Source organism: Astyanax mexicanus, chromosome 18, assembly GCF_023375975.1.
Source record: "Astyanax mexicanus isolate ESR-SI-001 chromosome 18, AstMex3_surface, whole genome shotgun sequence".
Classification (NCBI taxonomy): Eukaryota; Metazoa; Chordata; class Actinopteri; order Characiformes; family Acestrorhamphidae; genus Astyanax; species Astyanax mexicanus.
The window spans coordinates 5966990-5994294 of record NC_064425.1 but is presented as its reverse complement, the minus strand read 5'-3'; the positions used below and the strand labels follow the sequence as shown (position 1 = coordinate 5994294).

At 33.9% G+C, this 27305-nt stretch overlaps 1 protein-coding gene and 1 long non-coding RNA gene across 2 annotated transcripts; one reads left to right on the top strand and one right to left on the bottom strand.

Annotated features, from left to right (window-relative positions):
* Positions 1-2483: 2483 nt before the first annotated feature.
* On the bottom strand, positions 2484-7313 carry atf5b (activating transcription factor 5b). The gene is made up of 4 exons (XM_007260522.4): positions 7059-7313; positions 5876-6106; positions 4370-5504; positions 2484-3981 (listed from the first exon to the last, which is right to left on the bottom strand). Exons 3-4 carry the CDS (start codon positions 5497-5499, stop codon positions 3795-3797), a joined length of 1317 nt encoding a protein of 438 aa, XP_007260584.2. The 5' UTR covers positions 5500-5504; positions 5876-6106; positions 7059-7313; the 3' UTR covers positions 2484-3794.
* Positions 7314-7651: 338 nt separating this feature from the next.
* On the top strand, positions 7652-20549 carry LOC111194223 (uncharacterized). Its single transcript, XR_002650998.2, has 3 exons — positions 7652-7873; positions 9646-9702; positions 20305-20549. It is a non-coding gene; the product is annotated as an uncharacterized LOC111194223 (long non-coding RNA).
* Positions 20550-27305: the final 6756 nt, after the last annotated feature.

Below are 27305 nucleotides of genomic sequence, written 5' to 3'. Positions count from 1 at the left end.
TTATTTAGAATTTGGGAGAAATGTTGTCTGTAGTTTATAAAAGAAAACAACAATGTTCATTTTACTCAAACATAAATCTATAAATGGCAAAATCAGAGAAACTGATTCAGAAACTGTTATTTTTCTTTCTTTTATGTTATTTAAACACTTCAAATAATTATCTGCACTGCAGACATGGCTAAAAACTCACCACTGTATACAATGTAGAAAAAGTACTGTAAAGTGAAGGTTAATATTCCTCTAATGAACAATTAATGTGTAAAAATGTGTTCATTTAGATTAAATCTTGTGAGACCGCTTACCGCTGTGATATGAAATGCTCATGAATATGCTACAGAAAAAAAGAATCAATAACTTTTTTAAAATATAAACTATAAATATAAATATATATAATTATATGAATTGCACAAATAAAACAAAACACCAAAAGAGCTGAGTTATTAAAAATAAATGAAAATTAAATACAATTTAATCACAGCAAAAACCTAACAAATACATTCAATATTAGAGTAGATACACAATGACATGCCAAAAGTCATGGGATAGCAGGATGTGAATTAATCATGAAGTTAATAGGCATTTACTTTTCCCAGGGGGCTACATCAAAACCTGGGTTTTTTTTATAGAGATCTGGACCAACAGAGTGATCTCAGTTTGAATTTTTTATCTTTAAAAATACAGTAATTATATGGTTTTGATAAGCTGTTACAAAGAGTACAATTAGGAAATTTGAATATAAAAGCAAGCATAGTGAAAACAGTAATATTATATCATTTGTGAACTAATTGTGAACATAATGTTAGTGTTTGTAATAAAGACCAGCATTAAATCCTCTTGGTTTGTAGCTTAACTACCTCATTTGCTGATCTGCAGTACTTTTTACTCTTTCTTTTTTTGTAACTATATTTCCTCCCCCAGTGTTTAAACTCTCCCCTGGGAGGGAAGATACAAAAATACATACTGAAGAAAAACACAAAGGGACTCCGGTTCTTTTTTTAGTGAGAGAAATCTAGTCTGTTTTGGGTCGGATGGGTTTATGAGGTGGATATGCAAAGGGCTGTAGGTGGTACACCTTAGAAAGAAAGCTTGAGAACAGCCTTGTCTGTGTAAGTTGTGAGGTGCTATCTTGTGATTGAGTGAGGTCTGATTGTGGGTGTTAGATGAATGAAAAAAAAAAAATCCATTTGTGAAATTGTGCTGCAGGCATTTAACATTCCTCAATTCACAGTGTTACATGTGTACTGGGAATATATTACAGAAGCCAATTAAACCAATTAAAGAAATTACCAGTTTATGTTAAAAATCATGGTACACAATACTAGTTCCTGTCTTTGACATATGATATAATTCGGCATGTCAGCATATATATAGATTAATTAATATATAAACAATTGTGTGAGATACTGATCTCATTTGTACTGTATCATCTGTATAGTAAGTCTGCAAATAACAACTTTTATAGTAGTTAAATCAGACTACTTGTAGAAAATGTGTTATTAGTCAGTGATACTTTTTGTTCTATCAACCTCTCTGCTTCCTGTTAGTGTATATACGGTATATATATATATATATATATGTATAGACAGACAGCTACTCACATGTCTGTAATTTGTAGGTATTTTTAAAGATGTATATATTTACAACACTTAAATATCTGAATATGTATTATATATAATAAATATTTGTCCATGTTTTTCTTTTAGTGCTGTTTTTAGTACTTTACTTTTAGTACCAGTAATAACAGGTAGTAGGTCCAAATTAAAACACACAGAATGTATTTTCTTATTTGTATGTCATTTATGTATTAATATTTATATATTCATATTCATATTTAGTATTGTCTTCCATTGATCAATTTGCTCACAACATAACATTTTTATAATCACTATTTTCAGTTATGATGACTAATTTTTGCAGCATTACTTTGTACACACAAAAAAAAACAGAAGTATGATATGAGTATTTTTTGTACTCAAAAGTACACTTTTTCTAATTGATCAGATGTGTTCCCTCTGAATTACAAAGTCTTTCCTAACAGCAGAAAGTACAGATTTATACCATTTAACCAGCCAAAAGTACATTATCACAATTCTGTATCACTTGTACTAATAAACTATCTATATTTTATTTATACATTTTTTCAATTAAAAGCCAGACAATTTTAGATCATGATGTTCTTGACACATATTCAGATGATGATAATGTTTAAAATCTTTATTGGTGCAAAAAAAGACTTTATAAGGTCTATATAAGGTACAGCTTTAGCAACAAGATTTGTATTCTTTTTAGTACAAATCTGTACTTATGTTTCTTAGTGTGTAGTATTATGTCTTACTATGTCTTTTCTGGGACTAAAGCTAATTAGCCAAATCTGGTTTAAATCCAGTATTTTTTTTGTTTCACATTGTCTTTGATAAAAACAGAAAAAGAGCACCCTTTACAAATGCAAACACAAATGCATACAAAAAAACCCCACAACAGCGTGATTTGGTTCGCGTTTATTGTGCCATTTGATTCGGATACACATACATGTTTCCACACGCAGAAAATAACCGCGCGTTAGCTCGTCGTGTTTCAATACTGATCGTTTTTGTTGGGCATGGCTTATTTATACAGCAGGCCTAATGTGCACCTGGATATTTAAAGATAGAAATGACATTAGGCCCACAGTAGTTTTTTTTTTTTTTTTTTTTTTAAGATTTTCAGCAAATGACAGTGATTGTTTGCCGCAAACCTGCACAAGAAAGCAAACAAACCCCTCCCCCTCCCCTAATGCTGATTCAATTAATGCAATTCCATGCCTTCTAAATAAATACAAAAAAAAAAAAAAACACTGAATATTTTTGGTGCGCAATGTTGATCAAGTAAATGACGATAAAAGATCGAAGGCAGAAATAATTAATGTCTACTCGCTATCGTAATGCACAAAGCAGTCATATAGTGGGTCATGCAGTAAATCCCAGTAACCCAAACATGCTTTTTTCAGTATTTCGGACATGCATTCAGTACCTGAGCCAGTGAAGTGAGTCACCAAGAAATCTAGAATTTTACTCGTGTGCTATAAACCACAGTACATTGGTTGTAATAAATGTACAGTATTTTTAAAGTGTTATTGAAAAAGAAAGCTTCTGCATCCTACGCTATTACATAAGCTACAATCCGTAAAATTCTGTACACGTAAGACAAAATAATGAAAGAAATTGTGAAAATATTAAAAAAGATCATGGAATTGAAATAAGCAAATGACGTATGATCCGTCTTCACGTCACGTTACAGTGCTCTTTATATAGTTACAGCATACAAAATAAAAAATAACTCATTTTAAAATAGCTGTTTTATCATCTTACTAAGCTGTACCATGCCCCACCCCATTAGCATGATCACTATAAATACACACCGGTCGAGTTAGCATATGCAGAATAGCTGTTAATTTCTCGTAGTTTGGTATAAATGATGATGCAATTCGCACTGAGCAATGTAATACAAAGATGAAGAGGATTTATAGAATGCATAATCTCTTTAATGCTATTGTTAAGTAAGAGTATCGCGTTGTTTCAGCTCAAGGCTATTATTATCACAGTGCTCCAAGACATTTAAAAAGTCCTTCATTATCACATCGTATGGCCTGCACTTCCAGTGATTAAGCAAAAAAAAAAAAAAATTCATGACCTTTTTCCCCTTCTTTTGAGCTCTGCCAACTACACTTGGAAAATCAAAAGCATGCTGCCTCCAGATCTGGTCAGAAAGTCCTCGCAGAAAGAGCTGATCTTTTAATGCTGGTGGTGAGAACAGATTTAGGCACTGGGATCCTCTTTCGAGCGCTGACTCCGAGCCTTATACACTTCGATTAGGAGGTCTTTGACGTACTGTATCTCTCGCTCCACAGACTCTGCTTTGTCTCGCAGCTCCCTGTTGCGCCCCTCCAAACCGTGAAGCTCCTCCTCCAAGCAGTCCTGCTCCGCCCTCTTACGCTGACGGTACCTGTTATTGTTGTGGTGACAGAGGTGGTGCACATCAGCATCAGCATCAGGCTGCTCTTTTTTTTTTTTAGTCTGAACCACATTTTTACAGACTAACTGAAGATCTACACATATTCTGTACAGACAAACCTAAATTATAGTATTAAAGCTGCTGATTTCAGAGCAACTTTGTAAAAACAATATAAATGCATGCTTTTAAATACAAATCTTTTAAATACTTTGCTGTTCAAAAGAAAACTGCAATCAACTCAAGTTTAACATGTAGTTATTATATTTTTATAATTAGCATGCATTAAATACTTGAATAAATACTCTATTATTATTATCGCTTTATTGTATATTTAAATCTTTTTATAAGTGCACCATGTAAAACAACGCTTCTACAATACCTGTAAGCAGCCGTCTTGTTCTGATCTCTCTTCTTCTGCTTGCGTTCTCCGTGGTTTCTCTCCGGGGGACCTACTTTGACATCTGGCTTGAACACACACGGGTTCTCCCGTGGCCTGTGCATTGGTTTCTGCGCTGGAAACTCCAGAGATCTAACGCAGTCCCCAGACAGACATTCAAAGCTTTGATCTACAAGGCATTCATGGTGTGAGTAACCACTGTTATTCTGCGATTCAACAGTCCCAGTTCTGACTGATTGATCCAGCTCATTCATAAAGCCGTGGTACGGTTCTAAATTGGCAGTGATCTGATTGAAGTAACACTCGGCCACTTCTGAATGTTTAAACGGCGGGCTGCTTCCGTTCTCCCCGCAGTGCATTGCCGGCATCACTACACCTTCGTGACCATGACCAGCCATCTTCATCCCGTGAATCTGACCTTCTCTCTTGTTGTGGACGTCCACCGGCACGTCGTAACTTTTCATCATCTCCGCTCTGTAAAAAACGTCTTCCGTAAAACAGTTCTTTTCTTCTTCCTTTAGCAAGATTGCACATTCTCTGACCTTCTTTGCGCTGGCATGGTTCTTCCCAAATATTTTGTCCACTGAACATTGGTCAAAAGCCATCTCTGTGTAACCTGAATGAGTCCCTTTGAAAGTCCATGTCTCTTTCTCGAACACTTCTACGTCTTTGCATCCGTTCGATGCTATCCTTTGGCTACTGGAGTGGGTCCGAACATAGCTGTAGGGGGCAGGTCGAGACATTTTGGGTCTGCCGACCGAGCCCCCACAGAAGCCTCTTAGGTCGAGCTCCCCTGTTGCCAGGGTAACAAGCCTGGGGTTTGTTTCGGACTGGTTTACATTGTACGAAGTACAGGGCAACTGGTAATATGACTGGGCGGCCATAGCTTGTAAGCCTTTGTCACATTTTTGCCATTTCTCCACTTTCATAGGCGTCGATTCGAACAGGTAATAATCCTCGAGTTGAGCAAGTTCCTCTTTCAGGAGAGAGGTCATTACCTCCAAGTCGGAGGGCACCTGGACATCATGCTCCAAGGGCGAAGGCGGTATGGATGAACCGGGAGACGATTCTGTTGAGGTTGCTTGTGGGTAGGTGTCAAAATTTTCCGTCATCCAATCTGTCAGAGAAAAAGTAAAAAAGTAAAAATTTAAAAAATTTAAAAAAGTAAAAATGCGTATAAAAATAAAAAGTGTCAAGCATAAAGCAAGGTGTTGTAATGTTCATTCCCATTCATTCCCATAAACTCATTCAATCTCATTCACTCATTTCATACATTCAATCAAACACGCTGAACAGCAAACGCAAACAGCAAATCGTTCTTCCTCGAAAAGCAACTATTCGTAACAATAACACACAATACAAAAACACACAATACGAAAAAAAAAAAAAAGCCAGTGGCTTTACTTACTGTACGCCATTAACACATATACTGCAGTGCGGTTTCCACCGACAATCGGGTAAAATAAAAAAAATCATCTCGCTGCTTACCAATTATGTCCTATGTCCGTGTTAGCTCCGCCCCTCTTCTCTAGGATTGGCCGTCGTTAGCCAGTAGGAAAGAGAACATTCTGAGGTCGACTGTGCAAATGAGGAGAGTTTTCCCGAGAAGGGTCTATGCCGACTGAATGCTGTCTGTTTTGGCTGAAATGCTGAATTGCGATCAAAGCGTCGGAAGATGAGCGATGCGTCACAAAGCACAAAGATGGGAAAAAGTAAAACCTGAAAAAAAAAATACATTCAAAAATTACTGTTAACATATTTTAAGCTTAAAAACTTCTGAAATAGAACATTTAACAAAATAATTAATAAGTTAACATGTCTCTCATACATTCAGTTTTATATATTTCATACATTTAAAAACCAAAAAACTCTTAAATTGACAGTAACCATAATAAATGCCCAAATTGAGAATGTAGTGTATATAATAAATACTCTACAGACAATCCGTATCCAGCAAAAAAAAAAAAAAAACATATTCTGAGACATTTTTTGAAACATGATTTACAAATTTACAAATCTGGGATAAATAACTGTATTTGTTTATTGTATATTCTAATTTATCATTTTTTTCCCACTTGTTTCTCTTGTTGTTAAGGTTGTAATTGCTGTTACCAACAATACAATACAAAACAAAACAGTGTGTTTAGTTCACTACAGTACACTACAGTTCACTACAGTACAGAACTCTGATCTGACTCACTTTCTCTGACTTTCCCTTTTTCTTTTCTTTTTTTTCCCTCATCTGTTCAACATCATCTGTGCCAAGAATCTGAATCTGAAACCTGAGTCACATGCTTTTTCTAAACTACTCTAGATGGTTGCCAGATATATTATTTAGAAGCACAAACAGAAAAACAGAAGACAGTGAGGTTAAAATACATTAAAACTAATTCTTTTTTTTTTAACGTAGGAAAAACTAAATTAAATACTTGGAAAAGTATTAGTAAGCAACTTTTGAGCTGAGAAAAGTCATAAACTAATGTATAAATAATTAAACCCTTTGAACTCAACTCAAATCACTGGTTTCTGCTTCTTCACACGAGAACAACTAACAGTTAGATCTATCAGAAGTTTCTCTAATACTCTATATAAAGAGAGCTGGAGTAAAGCAGATCTGGTGTTTGTTAGAATCAGAATCAGCTGCTGCTGAAAAATGAAAGTTGACACTCACTCCATGTTGAAGGACTGGCTGAAGTCTGAAGTGCTGGGCTCGACCACAAACTCAGTCCGGCAGATTGAAGAGCAGCTTCAGATCAGTGCAGCATCGCCTCCGTCGTGTTCGGTCACACAACCATTTGATGTCGTCGCAATGTGATCGGATCCGCTGGAAAAACGTTTAGAAAAAGTTTTGGGGACTGGGGAGCAAAACGCCTCTTCAAACACCAGCCTCCTCACACACTGTGTGTATCAATCCGCGGCGCGTCCTCCCTGAGCGCATATGCGAACTTTATATAGAGCTTAAAAAATATATATATTAAACGTTTTAAATACACCACAGGCTATAAAAAATATATATAAAAAGCCTTACGCGACATTTATTTATCTGAGTAGATAAATAGGTCTAGCAGCAGTGAGGAATAAAAAAATTAATATATAAAGCTTTTTTCCTGATTTTTTTTATCAGAAACTGTCACAGATAAATCAATAAAAATAGAAATAAAAAATAAAGCAAATAATTCTCTTCCAATTCTCTTCAATCCCGACCTCTAACAAGCAGCTCCTCCGACAGAAACCGTCAGAAAGTGAGCATGAGCAACACACACAAAAAAAACCCGACACTGTTTTTAAAGGACTAGTTAATCGCAAACGACGGAGGAAGGACACTATTTTTACATTTGAAGAGGAGATGTAACTCTCGTTGCAGCCCTGTTGCATCAGATCTGCTGGAGTCTTGCCCGTGTTGAAACTTTGTTGCCGCACACATATGTCCAAAGCCGGTAACAGCACAGCGCAGTACAGCATAACACAGCACAGCAGCACTGCAGGGTAATGAGAGCCGCTCCGTGAGGAAAAACAAGCTTTTTTCTCCTTAAAACATAAGCCTGTACATGAGAAACGTGTCTGAGAGGTTTGAAACGTTAGCCTTTTCCTCTTTACAGCCACAGATTTAAACCCCGCTCTGCTTTAACTGACTGACAGAAGGTTAAACTACTGTAATACACAGTGTTAAATTAATAAAACATAAATAAAATTGACGAAGAAGCGGTTTCCCGCCAATTAGAAACAAACAAACTAACAAACAAACCGAAAAAAGAGAGGAACGTCTCCACACGTATACGCTAAGTGTTACATAAACGTGTTAAACATGCAAGTAACGTTATATACAAACTTTATCCTGGAAAACAAACAAACAAACAAAGCTGATAAAATTATCCTACATTCATTACTCTGTAGGTAGAAGTATTGATACTATAGGGTTTCAAAAATACTTCTGTAAAAGTTGAAGTATCAACTCAAGCTTTTTACTCTTTAAGTAAAAATGTAATTCAGTACTGAAGTACTGGTTTCAAAACTACAAGTATAAAAGTAAAAGTAATGTAAAATGAAAATATATATATATACATTAAGGACAATGTTGAATGTTTGTCCACACATTGAAATTTTAACATTGAATCATCATAATTTCCTCAACCTTCTGCTTTTGAATCAGCATTTTACATTTCATCACCATAAATAAAATAAAAAAATTGGAGGGATGAAAAAGGGGTTTTACTTCTAATTTGCAGTAGCTGCTTTTTAATTTGGCACAGATTCTTCACCATACCTTGGGGAATGTTCATGTTCTATTAGTTTTACTGTTTTAGTGTTTTGTTTTAGATCAGCTGTTCCAGTAATCAGATTGGTAGTGGTGGGTAACTTTCTTTATACTCAGATTTAAATATTAAGAATTAAGTTTATTGTTGTTTTGTTAGTAGTTGTATAGTTCCTGCTTCTCAGGGATGTATATTCAGAGAGAGAATAAATAAAAAATGGTTTCACTCTTTAAAATTCAAATTGTTGATTCAATATTGATTAAACATTGAAATGCCAGCTGAGTTAGTTGGGATATTTCTCTCCAGGTCAAATCTCTTAGCAAATCTAAACTGATGATAAAAAAAAACAGATGAAAACTTTAATAGCCTATAGATTTAATCCTTAATAGTGGAACACATGCCACAGTTTGAGAACCAGTGCCATAAAATATATAGTATTTTGTATACAACGTGTGATATGTCAAAACGGTGAAACATTTTGAGCATTCTGAATGAGCTATGGTTTATGGTTTATTTAACATTGATTCAACGTTGAAATGCCAGCTGGGTTAGTTGGGGTATTTCTTTCAGGTTCTAAATATGAGCAAATCTAAAATAAAATAAAATAAAATAAGATGAAAACTTTGATTTAATAGACTATAGATTTAAGCATTATTAGTTTTGTACATCTACAGAAAAAAACTTTATTATGGAAAATGGGGTCAATGTGGTAAGTGTACAGATCTAAACCTATTTAACATATAAAAATAAAACTTTTCATTACTTTTGCTCAAATTGTTGTATGAAACAAATGGACAGTAATTGTGTGTTAAAATGCGTTAAATTTTTTTTTTTTTTTTTTACATGTAACTTTTAAGCTTTGAGCTCTAAATGGCATTTTTAATTTTCAATGTGTTGGTGAATATGCATGTGTGTGGATTCCTCATTCTATATGATTTATAGTTTTATGTGGTTTACAGTATTGCTTCCTCTTATGTGTTTTTTTTTTTTTTTTGTCCATGGCAGGTTTTCTAACCTGTGGGACTCTAACCGTGAGCTGTGAAGGTCCTCTAACAGGGAAAGGTAAGCTAACAAAACACCAATATAACTAAAATGATGCCATCTGACACAGTGTATAAGATCACTCTCTTGGCCAGTTAGCTTTCATTAGCACAGTAACAGGTGTAGGACTTGTGTTAAACAAGTATTTGTACAGATTTTTAAAAAGACACTTTGCTCCAGGTGGCTTAAGACATTTAGCTAAGAGGAAAAAAACACTTAAAAGTGATGAGTGTGGAACCTCTGGATTATAATCAGGAGGAAGATGGATGATCACAAGCCACCAAACCAAACTGCATAATTAATTTTTTGCACCAGTAGTAAAGTCATAAAGCTATCCAAAAGCAGTGTGTAAAACTGGTGGAGGAGAACATGATGCCAAGATGCATGAAAAAAACTGTGATCAAAAAACGTTTGGTTATTCCACCAAATATTAATTTCTGAACTCTTTTCTGAAATCTTTATGAATATAAACTTGTTTTATTTGCATTATTTGAGGTCTGAAAGCTCTGCATCTTGTTTGTTATTTCAGCCGTTTCCCATTTTCTGCAAATAAATGCTCTAAATGACAATATTTTAATTTGGAATTTGGGAGAAATGTTATTCATAGTTTATACAATAAAACAACAATGTTGATTTTACTCAAACATAAACCTATAAATAGATAAATCAGAGAACTGGTTTAGAAACTGAAGTGGTTTCCTAATTAATCATAAAGATAAAATGTTTTAATGTTACTAATAAGTTCATTAATCTGTACCAAGTTAATCTAAGGTGTCAAATGTCACATTTATACAGAATATTATTTCTTAACTTTTATTTATAAATAAAATGAAATGAAATGAAAATAAATAAATAAAAAAATTGCATGAATGAATAAATGAATGATAGTAAATGATTACTGTAAGGTAGTCGAAGCAAGTTGACATGATCTGTACACTGACACAAAAATTTTGTATGAGTGGTTGTGGGACCTGGCTTGAGAACCTTCTCAAGTTGTTCTGAAATGTACCCCAGCAACATAATCACAGTTTCACCCTCCCCCGCATTGCGTAGGCGTGGTTCATTATAGCGAATCTTAAGTATAAAACATATTCTGTTTTGTTTAATAAATATATATTGGGGGTGTCATAATTCTCTAAATCCTTGATTTTATTTTATTTCCGGTTTTAGGGTCACGATTCGATTCGATTCTCGATTTTTCTTTTTTCTTTTTTTTACAGCAGAGAGGCCTATGCCAGTTTTAGATTAGTCTGTGGTCAGTCATTGGTTTGATTAATCAAATTTACAATATCTTATTTCAGAAGGTGAGCTTGATATAAGTGATGCAAAGTGCTACAAGTGATCTGTAATACACCACATTAGGCACTAATGGTCAAATTTAAATAATTTAATTAAGATATATTTGTAATGCCATTGTGGCATGCTAGTGGCTTTTTTTGGTAGCAGCAGTGTGTGCTATTAAAACAGCAATGTGCAACATAACAAAATAAATAATAAAAAAATACAGGAACAGTCATGTACAAAATAATAGAACAATTAGAGCCTTAACAAACTGAACTCTATCCTACTATAACAGTTAAACATGAAAAATAAGACTCAGTTCCTGAGAATGACAAGTTTTTTTCTTTAATAAAGATTTATTATTAACTTTATCTGAGAGAAAGATGCTCCTTAAGGTACCAAAACTATTAACATATTTGAGGCTAGACAAAACAACTGTTAGTTTTTATATTTTCAAGTTTTTCTTTAAGAAGATGAGACTGTCCACATTCTCTGGAGAAAGAGCTGCTCTTTGAGCAGTCAAATGTCTGCTGCGTTTAACTTAGTATTATAAGTTTAACACTTAATATATATATATATATATATATATATATATATATATATATATATATATATATATATATATATATATATATATATATATATATTATTAAAGCCTAATGAATAAGGAATCAAATGAACAAATACCAAAAAGTAAGTATTGGTAAATATCTATATATATATAAATCCTAAAATTATCAATACTTACTTATTTGGTATTTGTTCATTGTTCGCTTTATAAGGACAAAGAGATAAATCGTTATAATAAATCTGACATTCTGACCTTTTATTTAAAGTTTTCTCCAGAACAAAAGTAGGAAAATATTTCTGTAAACACTGGTGAATGTGGTCTATTTTTACAACCCTTCACAACTGGCTGCTCTTTCCTTCCAGAGTGAAATCTGAGTGAAATATGATTAGTCTGTTTGTTGCTGTAGTAAAGAGAATACCCATGTCGAATGGTGTTTTTCCACTATTGTTACCAGGGAATTGAGAGCCCTGTGGTATTGAAGTGTACTTCACTTCATTTATTTATTTATTTATTTGCTTGTTTGTTTGTGTGAAAGGATTAGCTTTGTGTGCAGCAGGACTTAAATGCATGATCAGCTCTGGATTTCAGTGACCTATTTGGAATTAGGCATATAGAGGTGGGCGATATAACTCTAAAATAATATCATGATATATCATGGTATTTTTTGGCGATATGAGTTAAAAATATATATATTTTAAGAATACACTACTGCTACAATGAAACAATAAAAAAAAATATTTTTTAATACTTTTGTTGCATACAATGCGATATGATATGGCACACCCCTAACTGAGATATTTAATTATATATAATAATAATAATTTTATCAGATTTGTAACAGAAGTCAATGATCCAGAATGCCATGACACTAATAATAATACACTCCAAATATCTCCATATATCCAGGATTAAAGTACAATAAATGATACTGCACAGATATAATCTGTCTCTATTAAATATATAATGGGAAATAAGAACAGTTTGATTTTTTTCTTTTAATAAAAACAGTAAAAAAAAAAAAAAAAAAAAAGCAGTAACCTGTGTGATAATTAAGGGGTGGGTAATATGGCACCATATTTTAGGGTATAATATTATTCATGATATTTAAAATAAGATAGTTTCACACTATTCTAACAGAATAGCTCAGCTGCATCACAGTATGGCTAATTCTGGTATAATGAAATAAAGCAGTGGTCTCTAACCCTGCTCCTAGAGGCCTTCCTCCCTCAGGCTCCACCTCCAGCTCATATCACACACCCCTCTTTTTCTAATTAAGCTTTTTTTCTCTGGTCTGTTCAATTGGGGTTAGTGACAAATACTGTGTTGATTTATAAGCACACAAATGTGTGAATACTGTGTTGATTTATAAGCACACAAATGTGTGAATCCTGAACAATGTGTGCTGATTTATGTGTAATCTGATCAACAGAGCAACGTATATTTAAATTACGAAAAAATGTAAATTAAGAAAACATATTTATATCCTGCTTATGTTTTATTTTATATGTATTAAGGGTGTTCCATATCATATTGTATACAATAATATCTACATTTTTTATATGGTGAACAATATTACACCCTGAAATATGGTGCCATATCACCCCCCTAATTATCACATCAGGGTACTACTTTTTTCACACTGTTCTCATTTCCCATTTTATATCTACTAGAGACAGATTATATCTGTCCAGTATCATTTATTTTACTTAAATATATATGGATATATGGAGATATTTAGAGTGTATTATTATTAGTATAATGATTATTTTTATATCATTGACTTCTGTTACAAATGTGATAAAATTCTTTTTTTTTATATAACTCAGTTAGGGGTGTGCCATATATCATATCATGTGCAATAATAAAATTTTATTTGATTGTGTTTTTAGTAGTGTATTTTTGAAATCTGCTTTTTAATTCAGTGTTTTGTCATATTGCCATCATATTATCATATATCATTATCACGAAAATGCCATGAAATATCGTGATATTACTTTAGGGCCATATTGCCCACCCCTAATATGTATAATAATATGATATATATATTATTTGTGTCTGTTAGAAAGGCTATATAATTAGTGATATTATATATACGTAGAGTATAAATGACTAGAATAATATGTAAACATTTTTACAGTCTCATTTAATTGAATTGAATTAAATTGAATTCACACCCAATCTGTTCCTCACTGTTCATGTGTAAAAAATTCAGTCTATGTTGAATCACTGGTTTGGTAATGTTAGAAAAAGCACATTTACATACGTTCACCTGTTAGTAATAAGGGATGTAGCTTGTCACAGTAACAGTTTCTCAAATACGATATATTGTGTAATGAACAATTGTGATAAATTATATTATTGTAATTTATTTTTTTCTGTATGCCTTATGAGAGCATTATAATATAATTGGGCCCATTCTCTATTTGGAGTGTGAAACCATGTCACAAACAATACTAGGATTTAAACGTTTTTTGCCTTTAAATGTACTCAAGTATTGAAAGTAAAAGTAATATGATTTATTATGGCTCGAAAGTCCTTTTATCATTTTCATAGCAAGACTCATCAGTCATCTAATTTTAGGTGAAAAGATTGGAAGAGAATGTCAAATAGACAAATCTATTAAAATGATCATTAACATTAAACACAAAACATGAAAGCAAACACTTTCCATTTTAGCTAGAACCAAATGTCTCTAAATAACCTTTTTGTGAATAAGCAGTGTTTCAGTTTAACATTTATTTACAATCTTATTTAAAACCTGCTTTAAGCACAGATTCACAAATGAGTTTTCCTTTACTATACTGCATCTAATCCACTTATTCCATTATTTCTACAGCAATTGCCACTCCCAGCACTTTAGTTTGGGAGAAATATTGAGCTTAAATATTGAAATATTGAGCTGAGTAGCTACTGTATGTATTATATATTGCAGGTCAAAACTAGTTGCTTACTGTTCTCTGATTTGATGGGTTTGCTTTGTGCTTCTTTAGTTTTGATATGTTTATATGAACACATAAACCAAAAGTTACGACTTCTAACTTCTTCAACTTAACTAGATTTTTGCATAATGTAGTGGATTATAAAGTGAGATGTTTGATTTTGAAATGTAGTGGAGTTAAAGAAAAAAAAAGTGAAAAATAAAAAGAAACTTCACTAAAGTAAAGATATGCTACTTAAAAAGTTAAAAAGAACAGAAGTGCATTGCATATACTTAGTTATTGACCGTTTTTCTAAGTATTTATGTTTTGATTTATATGATAATAGTTTCTGTTTGTTTCATATGTCTGGTCTTGTAGCTTTTTACCATATTTACTGGACAGCACTATGTTTAACATTCGTTGCTTTTAAATGTGCTCTATTTCTTTTTATTGTACTGTGTAAAAGTTAGTTTTAGCGTAAATTTAACAGTTTTTTTATGTTGTATTAATCTTCTTTTGATTTTAATTTCTTGTCAATTAAACCAAGTATTATTTTATTTTTTTAATCTATTTTTATCTTTTATTTACTGTTATTTTAAAAGTTATTAAATGTAGGTATTATTGTTATTTTTTTATTTTGTCATGTCAATCTCTTTATATTGTATTTGTAAATGCTCGGCTACTAAACTGATTGTTTGATTAATGTATAAAATTGATATTGACACATACACACACATACAGTGTGGAAAATGGAAAATATATTGTGTAAAATGATTAATGATCATTTTTAAATAGAGAAAAAACCTGTAGACGAAAAAAAGCTCAGTAGTAAAATATTAACTTTAAAAATATATATTTTTTCTATTTTAAGAATGATTTAACAAAGGTAGACTCTTTTTTTTATCAGAAGTGTATTAAAGAAATAGGTAAATGCAATTCCCCCAAAAAAACACTATAATCTGAGCCATGGCTTTGACTTTAAATCATCCTGATGAAGTAAAAAATCTGACTAACCCTAACGCTGTGTAATTGCAGGAGTAGAAATGTGAGTGTATTGTAGTATTGTGTTTATAGGAGTGGGCTATAGTAGCTGTGGTGTGATATTCAGCAGCACATCGCTGGTTTGCTGGTACATTGATAAAGGTTACACCATAATTTCATCACCAGCTCCCAAAGAATCCCGCTGCCATTAATGTTTTATATGCAACTCAGGGTAACATTACAAATGCACGTGTGGGCTGTGAGGAGCCTCTGTTGCTAAGGTGGCAAGTGATCTCTTATCAGTTATATAGAATCAGTGCTCTCTTTTTTCTGTCTAAATCAATTAAGTGAGATAATAAATCAAGAATGACTCGTCTTGTAGTGGAATTTTTTGAGGACTGTGTGTTAAAATGAGGGGTGAAGCCACGCTGAAGACTTCTGTGCCGGTAGAGTTCGGAGAGTGAGTGAAATTATATTATATTTTTACTAAAGCTCTATTTTTATTTTTAAGATTTTACACTTAAGGGTGCATGCGTATTATAAAAAAAAAACATTTATATTTCATGGTTTTTATATAATAATTGTAAAAAATGACAATTTTAATAGAGAAAGAAAGCCACACATATTAAACCTGTAGGAGAAAAAAAAGTCAGTAGATAAAACTTTAAATATTTATTTATTTATTTATTTTTCAGATTTTTTAAGAATGATTTAACAAAGGTAGACTCTTTTTATAACAAGAATTAAAATATCTATTAATAAAAATAGGTAAATTCAATACCAAAAAAACACTATAATCTGAGCCTTTTGATTTGATTGGATTTGATTTGACTCATATTCATAAATGCGCCATACAATAATTTTTGTAAAACATTTAAAACAATTTTTACGCAGAAAATATTAATTTAAGCAGCTATATTTGTATAAAACTTCTACGTTTTAATAAAGATTTTTTTAAAGCCCCCTTTTAAAGAGTGTGCAAAAGCATTTAATCTGCTAAAACATTTTTCTACACTGTAAAGTGTTTAATCATAACTGTTAGTGTAAACACTGAAAATGTCACATTTTGATAATCACAGTGTTGATTTAACTCTGTCAAATTAAGTACAAATTTACAAAATAAATTCTCCATCAGTTTAAATGAATATTTCTTAATATTTTAAAGATAAAAAAACACAAATATATTATATTATCTTCATGGCTGCTCCAGATGAAGAGATATTTGAGGTGGGGTTGGTACAGAATTGCAGGCAGATTTCTGTGTGTTATTAGTGCACTTGATTCTTCAGTTAGAATAATTCTGAACTGATGCAATCCAGGCTTGTCCACTGGAAGGAGCCATTTTACAAACAAGTTGAAAGAGTTTCTTTTCCTTCTTTTCCTTTTTCACCTCCTCTCTTTTCACATGTCCACAGTGTGGTCGTATCGCACACTTCCTGTCAGCATCAGCCTGCCACGACTGTCCTGAAGGAAGCAGTTCCAATTCTTACTGTTTCCCATTTATTTATTTATGAATTTACTCCTGAAATTTACACTAAAACTGACAAAGGTTTGTGGAGGACCCCTGCTCATCCAAAGTTCCTCCTGCTAAAACAAGGAGTAAATTTTTTTAAAATAAGCAGGATTTATTTAAATGATTTTGCTGTAACTCTCCTTTACTCTCCCTACTTACTAACAAAGCTGATAAAAGTTTTCAAATTCATTCATTACTCTGTAGGTAAAAGTATAGATACTAGGGTTTAAAATACTTCTGTAAAACTTAAGCTTTTAATTATTTAGGTAAAAGTATAAAAGTACTGGTTTCAAAACTATTTAAAGTATTAAAATAAAAGTAATATAAGGGGAAAAAACTAAACAAATAAGGATAAAAGATTAGGCCACGCCCACAGAGTCCTGTAGTGCTCTACTCCCCTCTGCAAAACACATTTTACTAAAAGCCATAATGACTATAATGTTAAATTATTAATATGGTAATGTTGATAATATAATTTGGGATGCACTAGGCTTCTACCTGTTTCAGCTGCATATATGCTGATTGTAAATGAATGTATTTTAGCAGAATGTAAATATATTTAAAAAGTTTAGTTGGACGTTTGGAAAACTTAAGTTCCATTGAGTCTCTGCATGGATCCTCTTTATGCTAGACTACATATATTTAAAATTATTTAAAAGGAGTAACAAAGCTATTATTAATAAATGAAATTTGACAGAATAATAATAAGTCCAGTAAATTAAGAGATAACCAGCATTTCTACTTAAGTAACAGCAGCATTTAGTCTGCTAAAACATTTTCAACACTGTAAATGTACCCTTGTTAAATCAAAACTATTAGTTTTAACACTGAAAGTGTTATATTTTGATAATCACAAAGTTAATTTAAAGCTATAAGTGTTGATTGAACTCTGGATATTTACTTGGAAAATCGTTTTAAAAGTCTGGGCTCAGAATTCTACCAATGAAGTGTGGAGCTACTTTGAGCTTCTTAATGGTGTAAAAATACAGATTTCTTTGCATGACCAACACTATGCCCCAATCTCTTGCATTGTAAGCCTGTTGGGAGCATCGTCTAAAACCATTGTATTTGAGAATGCCCAGAAAGAATGGAATTTGGATATTTAACATATGTTTGTAGTAGGGGTGGTTGATATGGCACTAAAATAATATCATGATATTTCATGGTATTTTCGCGATAACGATACTCTTAGCGATATGACTGAACACTGAATTAAAAGTATTATTTCAAGAATACACTACTGCAAAAAAATGAAAATTACATTTTATTATTGCATACGATATGATATGGCACAGCCTTAACTGAGATATAAAAAATACAAACTTTTATCAGATTTGTAACAGAAGTCAATGATCCAGAATGTCATGATACTAATAATAAAGCACTCCAAATATCTCCATATATCCAGGATTAAAGTAAAATAAATGATACTGGACAGATATAATCTGTCTCTAGTAGATATATAATGGGAAATGAGAACAGTGTGAATTTTTCTTTTGCTAAAAACAGTAAAAAAGTGAGTAGTAGTAGCACCCTGATGTGATAATAAGGGGTGGGTGATATGGCACCATATTTAAGGGTATAATATCGCTCACGATATCCCTTAATGCACAGTGCAGACTAGAAAAAGTCAGTGAAACTCTAGTTTGTAGTCATTATCATGTTTCACTAGAACCTAAGTCCATTTCACAATGTATTTCTCTTTTAACAAGCTAGTTATGTTAATATTAAACTTTTTTGGTTTAAATTGGTTAAATTGTTAAAATGTCTACACTAAAATCAGCTACACTCATTGTTATGATTTATTTGTGTAGATTAAATGTAAATTGTAAAATTTTGGGAAGCCTTGCTCTTAATAATAATTTTTTAATAATTTTGGGCATGGTGAGCTTGGGTTGTGGAGCACCAGGCAGATTCCCATATAATACAGTTTGCTGGATTTGCTGCTCTAACTGACCCTCTAAACTGAGTAATTAACAGCTGAGTTGAATCAGGTGTGTTTGAGCAGGAAAAGCACACAACTGCAGAAATTCAGCTTCTGGACTCACCCACTCCTGACACAGGCACATAAACAGCTGCTCCAGAACACCCTATTCTATTAGCAGTGTTTTTGGAGGTTATAGGCAGTGTGTGTATATTTAAACACCTGTGTCAGCGATGGGTGCACCCTAACTTTATAAACTCTGAGGAAACACCAGCGATTTCTGGCTTTTTCCCCCTCTGGTATAAATTAGGAACAGCTCTGCCGGTGTGCATTGTTTTACATGTCGTAACAAAATTGTAATCCTTAGAGTGTACAAAAATTTACAGAGCATAAAGGGCTTAAAGGGGTTAAATTCACTAATGAGAGAGAGTGTTCACAAAAGCTGGACACTGTGTTTTATGGAAACTGACCCATACATCTTATTCAGCACACATTAATACATCCATTGTATTAAAAATATTGTTGCATCCAGAGAGAATTAACCAATTATTTTTACAACCATTTCTTTAACCATGAATATATTCTGGACAAAAATAAGAGACCACTTTAGTTTCTGAATCAGTTTCTCTGATTTTGCTATTTATAGGTTAATGTTTGAGTAAAATTAACATTGTTGTTTTATTCAATAAACAACGAAGAACATTTCTTCCAAATTCCAAATAAATTTTTTTATAATTTAGATCATTTATTTGCAGAAAATGAGAAATGGCTGAAATAACAAAAAAAAAGATGCAGAACTTTCAGACCTCAAATAATGCAAAGAAATCCCATCTTGATTATATAAATTGAGGTTTTCAATTTGGTAAAATCAAAGAAACTCATCATTTTTAGCTGGTCTCTTATTTTTTCCAGAGCTGTAGATTAACAAACTACAGATAACATTATTTCAAATATGGATTATTGTTATATTAACAGTCTATATAAACTGTCTATATCATTAAGGCCTTTTAAAATAATAAATTACTTGTATAACTGTCCAAGAACACAAGCCTGCCTGATTAAACACATCACTATCTAAGTCATTTTCTGAAACACATTGGATTAAACTGTACCAGCATCGCTGGTTTATATGAATAACCCAAAACACTGACTGCCCAGAACTGAGGAGCTCTCTGTTCAGAGTGCATTCAGAACTGCACAGTCCATCTCAGGAGCCGCCTTCACCTCACTACAAAATATCTCCACCATCTCACAGTCTCTTTCAAAATCTATTTACAGGGATCTGTTACATGGTTAGCATTAGTTGTTAGAAAAAAAACAGAGGTTTGTAGTAAAAGGTGGCTTTACTTGAAATATGTATCTGTAAATGATTTAAAACTGATTAATGATGGGCTCTTGTGCCATAAATTCATGTTATTTCTTTCTCGTGTTTTAGGTCATGGGAAACAAGGGTCTGTCACTCACAGCTACAGAAGTGCTGTGCGTGATGCTAACGATGTTGTGCTCTGAAAAGCAGAAGAAGAAAAGACTGTGCTCTCCTTCCTAAATAGCCAAAGAGGACATCATGGGCTGTTGGTTCTTCTCGGCGAAATTAAGGTATGACATAAATGTAGTTAAATAGCCACCAGTTTCAGTGTATGTAAAACACTCTCTACATTCCTGGGCCAAACACAATGGTGAGATGATTGAGTGCAGAAACCCACTAATGACTAAACTACGATTAATGTTTTTTTTGGGTTTCTTTTTTTGTGGGCTCTGGGTGGTCCAGCAGACTAAAGCGCTGCCACTATGATCGAAAGAATCATCTCGGTCATGCAGCTTGCCATCAGCTGCCAGAGCCCCGAGAGAGCACAATTGGCCTTGCTCTCTCTGAGTGGGTAGATGGCGCTCTTTCCCCTCATCACTCAAGTCAAACAGCACAATACAATACATGGAGAAATACATTTTAAAATTTTAGAAATTAAATAATAAATCCTTGTACACCGATCTGCAACATCACCATCGCTCTTCCCCTGTTTACTTTTGTGTGTACTTTTGTATCTTCCTATTGGTCAGGAGCACGTTGCAGAACATGTCAAAGTAAGTGATACAAAAAAACTGATCTTTTACTGCTCTTTGTCCATGTTACACTTCACAAACCTTTGGCCTTTGTCATGTTCGACACTAAAATCCGGATCTGGATTTAATTCAGGATCATGCTGCTTGCTATCAGCAGCCGGAGTCAAAGAGAAAGAGAGAATTGGCCCTGCTGTCTCTTCTGGTTGGGTAGATGGCATTAGTGCAGACCTCCCAAGTTGCAAAAGTTGACTTCAGGGAGGTTAACCCCCCCATCCATCCCCGGCCAAAAAAAAAACTGAACAAAAAAACTTGCACACACACCAAAGGATAACGAAACTTTACTTTTTTTTTAATTAATTTTACTTTTTTTTTTTATTAAATTTAGAGTATTCAGAGGTGAAATGAATTTTTTTTTTTTTTTTTTTGGAAGGCCCTGCTTCTGCTTTCCCTGCCTCCGCCATGATCTGCTTTCTCTCACCCACTGAACAATTCCCGTCCGGGAGGGGGGAAAAACACTGCCCGCCCACACTAAAAACTGATTGGCTGTCTCACAGACTCTTTGCAGAGAACAGGCCAATCAGAACCCTCTCTAACGAAATGCGGGAGACTCCCGCAGCTTCAGGGGGACTTGGTTTGTCTGTTAGTGGCAGGTGGAAAAGAGTCCTAAGAGTCCTCTTAGTGTTGAAAGCATTGCTATTGGTAGGACTAGTAATTGGCCTTCCAATCCGGTAAGAAAAAGGGATAAAAATATATATATATGGTTTGTCAATAATTTACAGGGTATGAGGCAGCTGATCAGAACATCTTTTAAATAGCCTTTCTTTTAAAAGGTCATATATACATATATATATATATATATATATATATATATATATATATATATATATAGACATAGGATTTGTTTCTATAAAGACATTAAGCAATAATACACAAGATACACAAGAGGGAGTGCTATAACGTGTAATATTGGCACTGTTGTGCCGCAGGCCAATATTACACATTATATTACGAACCTCGAGTGTATTATTGTGATTATACCACAGTTCCATTATCTCTTTTTGAGTTAAAGAGGATGAGAAAATATGATCTGTTTGGTTATAAACACTCTGAGTTAAAATAGTTCCATTGCTGCTCTGTTTGTAGCTGTGCTGTTTGGTTTGTAAGCGCTGCATTGTTTATAGGTTAACTGTATATGGCGGAATAATACATGGAGAGCTTCGTTTACAGTGCATTACCGGCTGATAACGGCACTCATAGAACTCCTCTCAGCCAATCACATTGCAGGGTTGGAACTAACTGTGCTATAATAGATATTAAGTAGCATTAAATATATATTCAGTTGAATTTTAGTTGAGCTTCTATGTGATGCAAATGAGAGACCATGCAAAAAAGGTTACCGAAAAAAAAAACCCTATCTTTTTACTTTAACTGCTATACTGATAATAATATGTGTAAACTCTAAACTGAAAACAGAAGCAGATAAGCTCCAGTATACAGATTTTATTTTGTATATAGACCTACACTTAATGCAGATGTGATGATTAGTATTGACGCAGAGAGTAGCCATCATATTCACCATATTCACCATATTTAAAGCATTTTTACAGTTGAGTAGTCAGAGAGTAGCATGTCTGTGTGTTATAATTGGCTGTTTAAAGGAAACTCAAGCTCTTACTGTGTTCACAAGAGAGCATGTCCAAGTCCTGTGGGGAAGCACATTATGCTTCTGACACAACATTCTTGCCAATCTAATTACACCACTCTCGTGCTGCGTCCAGGACATAATTTGATCTGTTCTGTCAACAGTCGGCACAGGAAACTCATATCAGAGCAACGGTAGAAATATGATTAACTGTGCAGCCCTACTGTTACCATTTATTAGGAAGCCTCAGTGTGGTGCATTATTTATGTTCCCCTACACTCTAAAAAACAGAGGTACGATATGAGTACTTTTTTGTACTCGAAGGTACATTCTTTATAATTGTACCCTCAAAGGTACAATATTGGTCTTTACAGGGTCAGATTTGTTCCCTCTGAAGTACAAAGTCATTTCTAACAGCAATAAGTACAAATTTGTACCATTTAACCAGCCAAAAGGTACATTCAGTATTCTGCATCACTGTACTAATGAACAGTATATATTTAAATTGCACATTTTTTATTTGAAAGCCAGACAATTTTGTATCATCAAGTTTTTGAGCCATTTTTAGTTGATGACAATGTTTATAATCTTTATAATCTATACTGGCACAAAAACCATGGGTACAAAAAAGTACTTTCACTGAAAGGTACTTTTTTGTACCTCAATATAAGGTACAGCCCCAGCGACAAGCTTTGTACTCTTTTAAGTACAAATCTGTACTTATATTTCTTAGAGTGTATGGTGAATCACACAAGTACAAGTGAGGGATTTTAACCAGTGTTCTGTCTTCACAGTAATGAAATATTACATTTCACTGCCTTTTTAACTGAGTTGTTCTCAAACGTGTCTGTATTCAGAGTTAAATTGACAGAATTATGTCATTTAGACAATTTATCCTACAGCACTTAAGCCCTGTCATTTATATTGCAGTTATAAGCTGTGTAAAATGGATTTCATATGTGTCAATAGGGCAGAAAAGACGTCATTAAAGGTGTACTTCCGCTAAAATCCACTTTTTCTTGTTCTTTGTGAAATATAGTAGCTCTCTCTGAGTTATATCAGTCGATCAGGAAAAGCACCATGTCTACGTCAACCTGTTAATTAGTATTCATGGCCACGGCCACCTCGACTCGCGACCGCCCACAGCCAGAGCTGAAACCAGGTCGTAATACGTCTTGTCAGATAGAAGCTAACAACACTAGGAACAGCATGGCAGTTCATTCCTGTGTTATATGTACGAATAACACATCAGTGTTATATACTTTACCCAGTAATTCAAAGCTAAGGAACAAATGGTTAGAATTTGTCTATGGAGGAACACCAGCAAAGTAAAATTGAGATAAATAGCTGTATGTTTAGAACAGTTCTGTTTAGTGTTTTAAGTAACTATAGGTTTACACAGGATCTCCAGAGGATTTTGCTTTTTACAGAGACTCTAAGACTAGGTCAGTGGCTGAACTGCACTTAGCAGGGCATTATTACACATGTTGTAAAGTAACATATGACATTGCAAAGACTGTTATTAGTGTAAAAACGTCTTTATTTTAAAGATGTTTCTAACTGTTGTTCGTCTCGCTTCTTCGCAATTCTGTTAGCCAATCAGAGGCGATATGTTTGCATGTATGCATATTATTGAGCAAGAGCTAAAATCCTATCATTTCTCCCCGCCCAGGGAGATCGCCTGTTCAAATCCTGGTCATGCAGCTTGCCATCAGCTGCCAGAGCCCTAAGAGAGCACAATTGGCCTTGCTCTCTCTGGGTGGGTACAGTAGATGGTGCTCTTTCCCCTCATCACTCCAAAGGGTGATGTGGATCAGCACAAGGCTGCGTCTTTGAGCTGTTGTATCGGAACCGAGTCTCTGCGCTTTCCTCCGAGTGTTAGCGCTGTGATGCTACTCAGCAATGCTCCAGCATCATCAGCAGTTCAAAAAGAGGCGGAGTCTGACTTTACATATGTCGAGGGACCTTTAACCTTGTGTTAGGGCATCACCAGTGATGGGGGATATACAGCTGAATAGCAGCTGAATGGGTGGGACAATTGTCCTAGCTAAATTGGGAGAAAATGGGAAATTAGAAATAAATAAATGAGTATAAATAGTTTTTGGTTGACTTACTGTACATAAAATGTGTATGGAAATCTTAGATAGGGAAATATTTAATACAAGGATTTAAATATTTATATATTATGTTGTTTAATGAAAAAACTGCTTTACAGCCACAGATTTTTACTTTTTTGCTTGAGAAGATTTCTGGTTCAGAAGGAACACTTTTGTCCTTATTGAAAATGACCTCTCCAGCTAATCTCCCATCTCCAAACTGCTAATTCTCTCTGCTCACCTCCTCAGTGAATAGCAATGCGTGGTGAGCACACTAGCGCACGAGCTGCAGTTGCATCATCCTGGTGGGTGCTAGACACTGCTGGTGCCTGAAGCGTGTATTTTATCCATTATATGGAAAGAGCTTTTTATGTCTAGAAAACTGAAGCAGTGAGTCATACGCTATATTTGTGACAGCACAGATGGACTGGGATGGAATGGAAAAAGGGAAATGTTTTAAATCCATTCAGATAAATTTGTGAATGCGTACATGTGAAATGTGTTTGGATCACTTGTCAGTTCCAGCAGCTGAAGTGTCCTGGATAAATTCAGTAGGTTAGTGGAGCAGATATTTTCTGCAGCTGCTGAAACCTGAACACAGAAACGTATCACAGGAGTGTAGTACTGATAAAACAAACCCACAAATATGGTACAAATTAGGGGAGTGCCATATCATACCATACGCAATAACATCACCAACATTTTATGATTATTATACGATATTATATGCTTAAATTTCGTGCCCTACCAACCACCCCTAATTAACAAATCAGGGTACTATTTTTTTTTTAGCAAAAAAAATTCATTTCCCATTATATATCTACTAGAGACAGATTATATCTGTCCAGTATAATTTATTTTACTTTAATTCTGGATATATGGAGATATTTGGAGAGCATTATTATTAGTATCATGACATTCTGGATGATTGACTTCTGTTACAAATCTGATAAAATTCTTGTATTTTTTAATATCTCAGTTATTATATTATATATTAGTTATATAGAATAAAATATATTATATATTATTTTGTTGCAGTAGTGTATTCTTGAAGTTTTCTTTTTTTATTTAGTGTTTTGTCATCGTCAAGAGTATTGTTATCACAAAAATAACATGAAATATTGTGATATTATTTTAGGCCCATATCGTCCACCCCTAGTACCAGTACATGTTGAGTTTATTTGACTATGGGTGCATCTGGCCCAGTGTTTAGAGTATTTAAGATTCTGAAATACAGAACTAGTCTGGACACACCTCTTCTCATTCAATGTGTTTTCTTTCTTTTTATGATTTTTTTTAGATTTTAAATTTAATATATTAATATTAAATATTAAAGCTATATAGGAACACATGCAGAATTGTTACTTCAGATTCTTCTACACATGTGGAAAAAATTGTTGGTACCCCTCTGATAATGAAAGAAAAACCCACATAATAAATAAAAAGTGGGGCTATATATAGGGCTACAGGTAGTCATTGTGCTGTTTGGTGACATTGTGTGAACCACACTTAACATAGACCAGAAGCATGGTTAAAAAGGTTTTGTGGAGGATGAATATTGTTTTATATCTTTAATATTAATCTACTATGGGAGCTCTGAGTGGTCCAGCATTCTAAAGTACTGCCACTATGATCAGGAGATGGTTTAAATCATGGTCATGCAGCTTGCTATCAGCTACCAGAGCCCTGAGAGAGCACAATTGGTCTCGCTCTCTCTGGGTGGGTAAAGTAGATGGTGCTCTTTTCCCTCATCACTGCAAAGGGTGATGTGGATCAGCACAAGGCTGCATCTGTGAGCTGATGTATCAGAACCGAGTCGCTGCGCTTTCCTCCGAGTGTTAGCGCTGTGATGCTACTCGGCAATTCTGCATCAGCAGCAGTTAAAAAAGAGGCGGAGTCTGACTTCACATGTATCGAAGGAGGCGTGTGCTAGTCTTCACCCTCCTGGTGTTGGGGCATCACTAGTGATAGGGGGAGTCCGATTGAGAGGGTTGGAAATATTAGCCTTGTAAACTAGGGAGAAAATTATACAAAAAATTTAAATAAAAGTATATATAAAAAAAGAATAAATATATATGACACTGCACTGTTTTCACAGTTTTTTCTCCCAACCCAGAAATACCACTGCTTTCAAATAAAAAAAATATCTTATGGATATCTTATCTCTGCTTTAATTGTAACTACTGTAGCTACTAATGAAGTGTGCTACAGTAACAAATGAACACAAAGCTTCAGAAAGTGTCTAATTTAAATTCCCTGAAATGTATAAAGAGAGAGAGGTTCAGTGGAAAAGTGCAGACCTGTGTTCACTCCTCCCAGGAATTATCCTTCTAATCTGCAAACTCTGTGAACCAAATGTCAAAACCTGCAATTACTGAACAAGAAGAAGAAGATCCTTCACCACTCAGCTGCTCTCTGTTACTCTGAGTCTGATTATATGAGTCAGATCTGTATAATGTATTACACCTGAACAGCCCACTGATCTGCAGAGGCAGAGGATCAGCTCAGTAAAGCATGATAGCAGAGCACTGCTGGCAGAATACTGTTTCCTCGCTAATCCTGGAATTACAAACACTAAACTGTATTTTCTTTTATTTTCTCTGAGATTCAGTCTATCTTGTTTGGGTTGATGTTTACCAT

Bases quoted from the DNA above. Each gene is read 5' to 3' on its own strand.
- atf5b (XM_007260522.4), bottom strand. From the start codon at position 5,499: ATGACGGAAAATTTTGACACCTACCCACAAGCAACCTCAACAGAATCG. The intron at 3,982-4,369 runs GTATTGTAGAAG...CAACAATAACAG, and splicing joins AACAAGACGGCTGCTTACAG to GTACCGTCAGCGTAAGAGGG.